This window comes from Phocoena phocoena, chromosome 5 (genome assembly GCF_963924675.1).
Source record: "Phocoena phocoena chromosome 5, mPhoPho1.1, whole genome shotgun sequence".
Lineage (NCBI taxonomy): Eukaryota > Metazoa > Chordata > Mammalia > Artiodactyla > Phocoenidae > Phocoena > Phocoena phocoena.
The window spans coordinates 17,685,439-17,698,357 of NC_089223.1; the positions used below are offsets into that span (position 1 = coordinate 17,685,439).

The 12,919-nt window shown below is 39.7% G+C and overlaps 1 protein-coding gene across 1 annotated transcript in view; it reads left to right on the forward strand.

Annotated features, from left to right (window-relative positions):
- The window catches only part of DAPP1 (dual adaptor of phosphotyrosine and 3-phosphoinositides 1), a 57,962-nt gene that overhangs the window by 16,547 nt on the left and 28,496 nt on the right, over positions 1 to 12,919 (forward strand). Inside the window, exons 2-3 of the mRNA XM_065878116.1 lie at positions 3,388 to 3,510; positions 6,150 to 6,283. Of these exons, the coding sequence (XP_065734188.1) occupies positions 3,388 to 3,510; positions 6,150 to 6,283 (257 nt within the window). The remainder of the gene's footprint in view (positions 1 to 3,387; positions 3,511 to 6,149; positions 6,284 to 12,919) is intronic.

The window sequence follows — 12,919 nt, forward strand, 5'->3', positions numbered from 1 at the left end:
TTCACTCTTTATGTACACAGTCTTGAACCATCCTTACCAAAGATGGACATATTCCTGCAAAGGGTATGTAATGTTATTTGGCTTTATAGTCACATCCCTGGAAGATATGCTAATCGGAAGTTCCTAGGAAAGGATGCTTAACTCAATTAAGACAGGGAGTTTAGGTGTTTGTGGAAGAGTCGTTTGGGGAATGAGGGTCCTCATTGCCCTGCAGACATCATGAAGCATAGGTGGCTGCCTGGCAGCCTCTGTCTTAGGTTTGCCCAGGCCCAGGACTCCACGAAAACTGTGACAGTGATGTTGACTCAACCAAGTGATGTTTCTCACCCAGAAATTAACACTCCCTGAGATGTTCCAAATCAGAACACAGTGTGATCCGTCTTGCTTTATATTCAAGGATTTCTTATGTGTTTATGATATATAGCTACTGTTTAAAAGATTACCATAATAAAGTTCTCAGTAAAAACTGCCACCAAGCTGGAATGATCAGAATTCCGTAAATGGTTTAGACAGACATCAGATCTTGTTGAAAAGAATCCCAAGGAATGTTCAAATCCTTTACATTTTAGAATTTTGTTGATCAAATTTTGTTGCTTCAAGGGACTTCCCTGGTGGTCCAGTGGTTAAGACTCTGTGCTTCCAATGCAGGGGGCGCGGGTTTGATCCCTGGTTGGGGAACTAAGATCCCACACACTGTGCGACCAAAATAAATAAACAAATAAAAAATTTTTGTTGCTTCAAATAAGTAATCTATTGGCTCAAACTAAATGGTTTGCTGAAATGTTCATTCAAAAAATAATTACAGGCAAAATGTATTTAAGAACTTGTGACCTCATAGAGATTTCACTTATCAAAAGGAATTAGAATTTTGTCTGTAAACAAACCTGACGTTTTTGATAGCCTCACTTTTAGCTCCTCCAATTGTCCTTTTTAAAAAAAAAAAGAAAAAGAGGTATAATCGACATACAACATACTAGTTTTAGTTTCCAATTGTCTTTTATAGTAATTTCATTCCATGAAGATTTGAGCATGTCTGGGAATTAGTCGAATGAATGGGTAAATAAGTCAATGGGATTTCTTATAAAATGCTTCACCTTGCCATTGCTTTCAGCTAGCAAGCACATTTCTAACACAGGATGGAGGCATCTCTGCCCCAAAGAGGAAATGTGCTAAAGAAGCAGATATTAGCAAATGCAGATTTAGAAAACAGATAGCTCGGAGACCTATGTAGAAACTTCCTTCTACATTTAGTCTTACGTTTAATTTTTATTATCAGGTGAAAATATCGTGCCACAGGGACATCCCAGTAGGATCCCTTACCCCCAGAGCAGGGGTCTTCCTTGAACACCATGCACATCTCTTTAACAGTACTTAGTTCACTGACATTACCAATATTTGTGTAATTGCTTGTGTCCCCTTCCCCTCCACTGCCCTGGACTGTGGGTCCCTAGCAGCAGCTACTGTCCCCAGGACCTAGCTTTCTGTTATCTGCAGTAAGTTGAAAGTAATAAACAATTATATTTGAGCAACAAGAAAATCACGTCCCAGAAGATACATTGCAAGTTATGGCTTTGTGGATCTCAATGGCTTCATGACAACTCCTAATGTGTTTTGAGCCCTGCTGTTTGCCAAGCCTGTTTTGACCATTTCATATGTGAACAGAACTTACAACTGGCCCACAAGGTCCAATGTTACTAATTCTATTTTAGAGGTGAGAAAACGGAGACTTGGATTGGTTAGGTAACTTGCCCACAGTGGTACAGCTAATAAGAGGTGCCACCCAGATCGGGACTCAGGCAGATTGACTGCATAGCCCACAATCCTCATCACCCCACTGAACTCTCTCTACCAGCTCATTAAAAAGAGCGGGAAAAAACTGTCATTAGGAAAAAGGAGTGAGGTGCACAACAGTGCGCCTGGAATGCTCTTATTTCCATAGAACTGCGGTAGCGGACAGGCCTGAATGCGTCTAAATGCATGGGATACCTCTCAGGAGGAAGCACAAAAAATGGTTAACGTTGGGGTCCTCTGGGGAAAGGAATAGGGGGACTGAGGATTAAGGGAGAGAAAAAAGCTTTATGTTCATTATGTTTTCTTTTGAACTACGTAGATTTTTTTTTTCTACTGTGGATATATGTTGCCTTTTCTGATGTGTTTCTGTTTTCTGGTTTTTAGTTTTATTTAAAAATTTTTTGGGGGCTACATTGGGTCTTCATTGCTGCACATGGGCTTTCTCTAGTTGTGGCAAGTGGGGGCTTCTCTTGCTGCAGAGCATGGGTTCTAGGCGTGTGGGCTTCAGTAGTTGTGGCACATTGGCTCAGTAGTTGTGGCTCGCGGTCTCTAGAGCGCAGGCTCCGTAGTTGTGGCTCATGGGCTTAGTTGCTCCGTGGCATGTGGGATCTTCCCAGACCAGGGCTCGAACCCGTGTCCCTTGTATTAGCAGGCGGATTTTTAACCACTGCACCACCAGGGAAGCCCTGTATTTTGTTTTTTAAAACACATACATCAGTTTGAATGTCCTTGGGACTTCCCCAGCAGTGCAGCTATTTGTGAGTTTGAAACAATATTGGATGGGGCTTGCATCTCAGTATAAAACATTTGAATTCCTTGTGCTCAACTTCATTTCCCTCATGACAACGGACTCTGGTATAACAGCTCAGTGGTTTTCTACACTGCAAAAAGTAGTACCACACTTTCGAAAGAGAGTGTGAGAGAGAGACCAAAAGAAAGAGAGAAAATTGGCCAAAATCTATTCTTATGGTTATTTTTGACTTGGATTTTTAAAAAACTTTCTGTCTACAAAGTAAAGTGTGTGTTTGTTTGCTAGGACTGCAATGATGAAGTACCACAAAACGGGTGGCTTAAACAGCGGAAACTGATTATCTCACAGTTCTGGAGGCTAGATGCCCGAAATCAAGGTGTCAGTAGGGTGGGTTCCTTTGGAGGGCTGTGAAGGAGGATCTGCTCCAGCCCCCCCTCCTTGACTTGCAGATGGCCTTCTTCATGTTCACATGGCATTCTCCCTGTTGCAAGTGTGTCTCCAGAAGTCCCCTTTTCACAAGAGGACACCAGTCCTATTGAATTAGGGCCCACCTTAATAACCTCATTATAACTCACTGAAGACCCTATCTCCAAATAAGGCCACATTCTGAGGTACTGCGGCTTAGCACCTCAACAGGATACAATTCAACCCATGACACTCTGCGATTGGCCAACTCTCTCCTTTCCCCTTCAGCCTCATCCAGCAATTTCCTTTTCTTGATGTTTTGGCTCAGGGTTTGGTCTCGGGCCTCCCAGAGTGGAGAATATTGATGAGAGGAAAACCCAGTGCAGGAAGAGTCCCCCTGGGGTTCACCCTGAGTGAAAGTGCTGCTCTCTCCTCCGCAGGTGGTACCATGGTAACCTCACCCGACATGCAGCCGAGGCTCTTCTCCTCTCCAACGGATGCGACGGGAGCTACCTTCTGCGGAACAGCAATGAAAGGACAGGGCTGTACTCTCTCTCTGTGAGGTAGGATGCCTAAGAACTCTATAAATTCAGTGGGGTCCCACCTCTTATTTATAGGGGCACTGACTCCATGGTCACACTCAGATTGCCAGAGAACCAAATTCTCTTGATTCCTGCTAGACCCACAGGTCCGAGGATGCCAAGCTCTGAGTGGTGAGCCTGCAAAAAACATTCTTGGCCCTTCCATTGGTGGAGAAAAAATGTCAGAGCTGAAGGAGATTTTATGAATTGTTTAACCCAGAACTCTTGCTTGACTGATGAAGAAACTGAAACCTGAAGTGGTAAAGTGTCTTCCACCCAATAAATCAGTGATAGAAACAGCACCAGAATCACATCCCTGAAACCTGGCCCAGTGCCCCTTTCACTATGCCTTGCTTCCTCTGGAAAATCAGAATGACTTGTGGCTGTGCAGTTTTCATAATCACAAACTCAAGCAGGCAGTATGCAACTTTTAGTTTTTTTCTATAAATGGACTGACCTTCTTTCTTGAATTTCCATTTCACCTATTAAGAAAGTTAATCTAGGGCTTCCCTGGTGGTACAGCGGTTGAGAGTCCGCCTGCCCATGCAGGGGACACGGGTTCGTGCCCCAGTCCAGGAAGATCCTGCATGCCGTGGAGCGGCTGGGCACGTGAGCCATGGCAGCTGAGCCTGGGCGTCCAGAGCCTGTGCTCCACAACGGGAAAGGCCACAAGAGTGAGAGGCCCGCATACTGCAAAAAAAAAAAAAAAAAAAAAAAAGAAAGTTAATCTAGTCCCCACCAGGTACGCCCTGCTCAAAACAGTGATTGTCCAGTCCTTCCAGGGTTTCTCTCCCATCCCCTTCCTCCTGGTTGGCCTCCCTTTCAGAGAAGGTGACCTAGTCACGTGATAATCAGCTGGAGTCATCGGTTATCTGTCAGCATCTGTCACCTTGGCGTCCACTGACATGTAGCAAGTCTTTCTGGGTTCACAGGGAGTTGCCCCTGGGTCAGAATGGTGATGTGAGGACTCCATGTAATTGCCCTCGGCCACCCAGCCAATAACCTCAAACCATTATTGTTTTATTTTATTTACAAATTTTCTAAAAAACATTTTTGGGAAAAATAGTCATCAAAAATAGAATTCTGCTTTGTGGGAAACAGGAATTGTGCTTTCTCAAATCAACAGCAAATGTTAAAATTACATTAAAGTGGTTAGATTGTTGATCCTTTATTGCATGGATCTCCCCTAGATCTCAAACAAATCTGTGGAATTGTTGGCTAAAAGAATGTTAACTTTTCACTTTTGTATGTCTCTCCTGAACAATTATAAGCTCCTTACAAAGAGATGATATATATATTACATCTATATACAAAGTTAAAATATAAAATATTAATTTCCATTACAAGCACTTGGAAATGCTTTAAAAAATAATAACCACCAGCAAAAGTAAGAGGAATCACAGACCAGATCAGGAGAATGACTGTTTTTATTCATTTGGTCATTCGCTTCCTTAATAATAAATATTTCAAAGCATCCGCTCTGTGCCTACCGCTTTGATAAGTGCTATAGAAGATTCAAAGACCTTGACATCAGGAAGTATAGCCTCACAGGGGCAATAAGACCATATCCAAATACCTTACTACAAAGTAGAGTGCTGTAAATGCCATGAAAGAAAACAAGGTAAGTGCTTGGGTTGTTGAGAAGAGAAAAAGCAAGTAACTCAAGCCGGAAGTAGCAAGCAATATTTGATAGAGTAAGTGGCATTTGAACTGAAACTTGATCAGGAACAAAGTGGAAGAAGTCACAGGCGAAGGGAGCTGTACGAGCTAAGGGACAAAGGCAGAAACTCCTAGGAGAACAGTAGGCATGGCGGCACTGCAGCAGTTCCCAAGGTGTGGTCCCCAGACCGGTAGCATCACCAGAGAGCAGGTTAGGAATACAGGTCTCAGGCCCCACCCCAGACCTACTGAATCAGGAACTCGGGGGGTACGGTCCAGAAACCTGGGCGCTGCAGGTGATTCTGATTTCTGATGCTTGCTAAAGTTGCAGCATGCCCAGCAAGAGAGGAATAGTGGAAGTGGGGCTTGAAAGATAGGATTGGGTCAAATCAAGTATATATATATAAATTTTTAAAAATTTAATTCTCTGCCTTATTCCAAAAATGAAGTGGAGAATGACAATGTAGGAAATCTGATATTTTATTCAGCAGGCAGTGGACTAGGCATGGGAGGCAAAGGGCTGGGCTCACGTAACTGATTAAGTGACAGAAGCAGAATTTGGATTGACTCCCAAACAAGTAAGGGAGGAGGGCCAGGCACAGAGAAGAATACGGGGAGGGAGTGACTTGCCATTTCTATCATCTCTCTTCCTGCCCTTCTTAAACTCATGCCCCTTAAGAGGTTAATGTTCAAAGACTCATTCGGCAAGTCAGGGAATTCACAGGGAGCACCGAATACACAAGGGAGCACAGGCTCTTGTCTTTCATTAGAATGAAAAATTGAGAGCATGCTCTGCCTGCAGAAACCAGCGCTGCTCTTTAAGTGCCAGTGGTTTCAGTGATGGTATCAGAACTCTCAGCTTTTAGAAGGGTTTAATGGTAATGCTAATGCCTAAGGTTACATTCCCCTTCAAAAAAGATACTCGTTTCTTAAATAATGTTAAACATTTTTTTCCCTTTTAGAGCCAAAGACTCCGTCAAACACTTTCACGTTGAATATACTGGATATTCATTTAAATTTGGCTTTAATGAATTCTCATCTTTGAAAGATTTTGTCAAGCATTTTGCAAATCAGCCTTTGATTGGAAGTGAGACAGGTAAGCTATGAACAGATACTTGACCTGTGAGATATCGTTTCAGGATGGAGGCGAGACAAAGTGGATTTCAATTAAATACTTGTCACTTCTATTGAATTATGTGCATACTATATGCAACTGGATATGTTTAGAAACATTTTTTCCAATTACAGTGCCATATGCTACATTAAAATATATATATATTTCAGTATATAATATATTTCAGTATATTATGTATTTCAGTATATTATATTTCAGTATATATATACTTCAGTATATATATATATATATATGTCAGTATGTTAGTATTATTTTTAGGAGAAAACAATGTGCCTTGTGCAAAATAGGTATTTTTCTCAGAATGTGTTATTTAATGGATTGATTAAAAGCACACATTTCTTTAAAATGACCTATTTGTTTTATAATGATATATACAGTAAACAAAGAAAGGACAAAGGAAAGAACAACTTTTTGATTCCTCAGAAGTTTAGGTATGAGAAGTTTGCATACTGGGGAGACCCAAAAATGATCATTTTGAGCAGTTTTTGAGCATTTTAAAATGAAATGCAATTTCTCAAAGATCATTGAATATTAAAAATACTGACTAGAAATTACTCTCCTGAACAATTTCTTAATTTCATCATAAAATTCTGTTTCTCTTGTCTTGGTTTCTGATAAGTTTTTACATGGCACTTAAGTATGGCTGGAAATAGTTTAAAATTTCCTTTCTGGGTGGTTAGAGTCAAACCAGAAAATTCAAGTTAAAAAACAAACACACTCGCTTGGTATTTAAATTATCTAACTCATTTGTCTATACTATTTAAATAAAGTAAAAGATTTCCTCTGTATTTGTGATATAGAATCACAATTTTATATGTCCTAAATGTTGATGATTCTCAGTTAATCAAAAGTTGGACAGTTCCAAGAACCAAGCACAAGAGGAATTCAAGCCTTAATAACAGAGTCAGTTGCTGCGAATTTGTACACACTCATTTCCATGGTAAACTTGGTTAGTGGGCTTTTTGTTGATCACACTGGGAGAGATGCCACCAGTGCCTTTTCCTTTTCTGCTATTTCTGTGGCCTGAATAGACCCTGATATGACTCACACAGAGTCAAGGAAAGACAAAAAGCACAGTGGAAACCACAAAATAGTTGACTTACTTTATACTGACCACACAAGGTCTTTGATAGATTATTTCAAACCATAAAATTGAAGCAATCATCTTTTTTTTTCTGGTGGAAATTCTCCTAATCAACCCTGAAAATTACTTTATCATTTAACCAGCAATAATTCTCATAAACAAAGGGCAAGTGGTAATGATTTTATTTCCTTTGCTACTTTGGTCTTGGCAAGCATTTCAATTTCAAATCCCTTCCCTTCAGACTTATTTCTTACTTGCGTCCCAATCTACACTCATTTTCATTCAATTCTTGGTCACTGGCAATGGAGAGGAGATGTTGAAGCCAAGGACTGTGTTTTGTCTACTTCAATTTTTGTCCTCTGTGTCTCCCAGGTCCTGGTACAGTGCGTGGTGCTTTGGGTGAGTGAATGAATAAATGAATGAATGATGACTGTAAGTTGCAACCCTTTGTATCCTTCAAAGCCATTACCATTGTTACTTTCCAGCCTCCTCTTCTCTCACCAAACAAAATCAGCTCCCTTCTTTTAAACTCTCCCTCTAGACTCTAGTTTCAGTACCTTTGGTCATTCTCCATACTTCTTTCCAGACTTTCTCCAAGTTAGGAAAAAGTACATATTCTGCCTACTAGCAGGTTTCAAACCCCCCCCCCTTTTTTTAAGTTTTTTTGTTTTATTTTAAATTCTTTTTAATTGAAGCATAGTTGAAGTACAATACTATATGTTACAGGTGTACAATCTAGTGATTCACAATTTAAAAAATTTTTACTCCATTTATAGTCATTATAAAATATTGGCTATATTCCCTGTGTTATAGAATATATCCATGTAGCTTCTTTTAAGCACAATAGTTTGTACCTCTTAACCCCCTACCCCTATACTGTCCCTCCCCTCTTCCCTCACCCCACTGGTAACTGTTAGTTTGTTCTCTATGTCTGTGAGTCTGCTTCTTTTTTATTATATTCACTAGTTTGTTGTATTTTTTAGATTCCACATATAAGTGATATACAGTATTTGTCTTTCTCTGTCTGACTTATTTCACTTAGTATAATGCCCTCCAAATCCATCCATGTTGCTGCAAATGGCAAAATTTCATTTTTTTATGGCTGAGTAGTATTTCATTGTGTGTGTATATGTATATGCCACATGTTTGAGATCAAAGTGAATGCAGTACTTTCCGGTTGAGCTTTTCTGGCACTGATCCAATCACTAGGTGAAAGGATCACCTAAGACTGCACCAAAGTAAAGGCTCCTCAGATTACATTTGGGTCAATATTAAGCTTCCCAGCAAATAGGTTAATCTGACTAAAGAAGGTTTGTGATTAATGCAATAGGAATTATAAAGATTTGTAATCCAGACACCTATGGGAGTTTTCTTCAAAGTGACGGAGGGCAGGTGTTGGTGGTGTGATGAACTGGGAGATTGGGATTCACATATATACACTAATATGTATAAAATGGATGACTAATAAGAACCTGCTGTACAGAAGAATGAATACAATAAAATTCAAAACTTAAAAAAAAAAGCTGAAACTTGCTGTAGCCTTATCATCACTATAATTGTTATTTTATTTATTGCAAACTTAGGAAACCGAGATTTTTGCTCTCCATTGCCTCTCCTCTGTTCTATTCATTACCCAGTTGGGAATTTGTTGCTCTTTAAACCCCTGCTACAGACCCTGGGTGCCGATAGATATGTACTTGACAAACTGGCTTCCGGCTCTTGAGTTAGATCCCAGTAACTCTGAAATATTCCTCTTATCTGTCCCTGCCAGCTGAAGGCAAAATCACCAAAGCTGGGAACAAGGGGCAAAACCCATGACATAGGAGCTTCCGTTATGCCCCCTGAGAGTAATAGGCCTCAGGAAACAAGATAACCTGCTGAAGCTATGATGGCTTTTAAGCCCAGATGGTCCTTGGAAGTCACGGAGTCAGCAGTGTGACCTATGAATAACAGTGAATGGAAACTGGAATTCCATCTTCTAGAAACAGATCTCTTCTTGTTCATTTAAGAATTGGTTCCTGGGGACTTCCCTGGTGGCACAGTGGTTAAGAATCCACTTGCCAATGCAGGGGACACGGGTTGGATCCTTGGTCCGGGAAGATCCCACGTGCCATGGAGCAACTAAGCCCTTGCACCACAACTGCTGAGCCTGCGCTCTAGAGCCCACGAGCCACAACTACTGAAGCCTGTGTGCCTAGAGCCCGTGCTCCGCAACAAGAAAAGCCACCACAATGAGAAGCTGGTGCACAGCAATGAAGACCCAACGCAGCAAGAAAGAAAGAAAGGAAGGAAGGAAGGAAGGAGAAAGAAAGAGAGAAAGAAAGAGAAAGAAAGAGAAAGAAAGAAAGAAAAGAAAGAAAGAAAGAATGAAAGAAAGAATTGGCTCCTGAAGAAAAGGGGAACCCTCCCACACTGTTGGTGGGAATATAAACTGGTACGGCCACTATGGAAAACAGTATGGAGATTCCTTAAAAAACTAACATAGAACTACCAAATGATCCAGCAGTCCTACTCCTAGGCATATAGCCAGAAAAAACTATAATTCAAAAAGATACGTGCACTTCTACATTCATAGCAGCACTAGTCACAACAGCCAAGACATGGAAACAGCCTAAATATCCATCAACAGACGAATGGATAAAGAAGATGTGGTCCATATATACAATGGAATACTACTCAGACGTAAAAAAGAATGAAATAATGCCATTTTGCAGCAACATGGTTGGACCTAGAGATTATCATACTAAGTGAAGTAAGTCAGAAAGAGAAAGACCAATACCATATGATACCACTTATGTGTGGAATTGAAAATATGGCATAAATGAACCTATCTATGAAATAGAAACAGACTCATAGACATAGAGAAATGACTTGTGGTTGCCAAGAGGAAGGGAGAGGGATGGACTGGGAGTTTGGGTTTGGTAGATACAAACTATTACATTTAGAGTGGATAAACAACAAGGCCCTACAGTATAGCACGGGGAACTATATCCAATCTCCTGGGATAAACCATAATGGAAAAGAATATTTTAAAAAGGAGTGTGTATATAGACGTATGGCTGAATCACTTTGCTGTGCAACAAAAATTAACACAACTTTGTAAGTCAACTGTACTTCAATTAAAAATTTAAAAAGAATTGGCTTCCAGTGATCAGGAGACCTCCAGGCTGAGGATTCCTTCTTCACCATCAGATGAAGTGTAAATTCTTATTAAAAATTTTGGTCGGTTAAGGATCACCAGGGGAAGCATTTTTCTGCACGATGGATGAGGCCCTGCCAGGGTTCTGACCTCCAGATCCCCAGAATGGGAAGGACTAGAAATGGGTATTTCAGGCCACTCTGCAGACCAGCCCAGACCCACTCAGGCCAGCCTCACCCTCCAGGGCCTGGGGAGTGAGTTTATTTAAGAGAGACTTTCTCACACTCATTCACTGGCAGGAATGGCATCACCTTTGAGGGCAACAGGGAAGATGTCCAAATAAACAACAACCATACACTTTTGCCTTACAATTTCATATCTATTTAATGTCTTCAGTAGAGTGAAACCAGAATTCTTGGTCCTGGGTCATAAGAAAATATTTGCTCTCAGGATAGGTAAAAGTGTTAACCTAAAGGGATGAATACTCTTTTAAGATTTCTTTTTCCTATTTTATTCCTATTATTTAAACTCCCAGGATTTCTGCCTCCTAAGCTAAAGAATGAAGATTCTGTAAGCAAGGTCTAACCCTCCTGCCAACTGTAAGATTCTATTATTATAATTTTCCCTTTCCCTTGTTGTAATCTACATTTCATCTCTAATCTGCATTAAAGTTTCCGTTCACTCTAATTTCTCCTTATGAATACCCACAAACACTCTTAAGATATTTCTCATTCTCAAAACCCAACCATCTCCCAAGTATATCATAGAGATATATACAATGTACCCACTTGCTTTACTCTCTTCAATGGCCCACTTACCTTCTAACATATTTTTAATTCACTTATTTTTTTAAAACCTTCACACTCATATGTAAGCTCTATGTGAAGAGGGATTTTTGTCAGTTCTTTTTCCCTGTTATGTCCCAGCACCTAAAAGAATAAACGCTAATCATTATCCACAACATTCTGTGGTGGGTATCCCATTACCAAAGCCCGCGTTGCAGCTTTCATGGCAGCATCGCAACTAGCAAGCTACTGACGATTAATGCTTATTTCCAAAGTGTATACAAAGCGTAATTTGAAAATGATGATTTGCATTGTATGTACGCTCAGTAATGATAAAATTCAGACTCTGCCTTTCATTTGTAATAGTAAGATGTTATGTAAAACTTCTATTCATATTTGTACAAGGCTTCTAAATTCAACTCAGATAGACTTGGAAATTTGAGACTTTTTTAGTATGAATATGTTTGTTCCATTATTAATTTTTACTGTTTCCTCTTATAACTGACTGAGTGTCATCTTGGAAAATGTAGACACCATTTATCTTTACACTTAAATGTCCAAATAGTATTAAAACAAAAATTGCCTTTCCCATTACCTTTTATTTATATTGCAATACTTTTGTACATGAAATTGTCTTGTACAATTTATTATAGGAATTACTGTGTTGTTACTCTAATCACCTAACTAGCATGAAAAAATATGGTATAAGTCAAGTGTGCTGTGCTTGTGCTTTACCCTTTATAGTAATTGGTTCTCAATTTTGAAGATCCTATCTGGTTCTTTCTTAAATGTCAAATTTCCACTTCTCTTTTTGTATTGATGTGGGGATTCCCAACCTTTTAATAACTGCTACAGTTATTATTTTATTTTGCGACACCAGCCATTTTACCCAGCCAGCATTTTAAAATAATTAATTGAAAATTAATTTGAATTTGAGAGTTATGTGACACTTCTGAAAATAATTGGTGACAACTTGGAACGTTGCCAAACCACAACCAAGAGTCACTTCTTTAGTTTATGTTTGCCAAAAATATAAATCTCCTTAGTTTGTAGAGGAGATGTGTTTGAAAAAGGAAAAAACAGACAAGGAAGAGAATGAAACAAATCTTTGTGGAGTTTTACTAAGTTTGAGGTATTTAATCTTCTGCACTACCCACTATAATGTGTAAAGTGGTCCCATTTTCAGATGAGGAAATAAAAACTCAGAGATTTTCATTTATTTGCCCAAGTTGCACACATAGAAAGCATCAGAGCTGAGACTGGAATCTGGGCTAACTGGTTCTAAAGTGTGTGTGCTTTCCACTCATTTTGCTGTCTCCTGAAACGGGTGTCACAGTGACACCGAAATACAGTATCGTCACATCACAGCATGGCCTTGAACGGATTTGAATGGGAAGAATCCCTGCCACATGATGTAACAGAATGCTTGTAGGATACCGCAGGCCTACAAGACATGCTTTAGTCCTCAGTCTCTTTAAAACCTTTAATATTTTTGGTATGTGATATAAAGCCACTGTTCTAAAGAATGTGACTCAATTTGAACTTCTGTCTTCGCGTTTATTGCTCTTCATAATTTATTTACATAAATT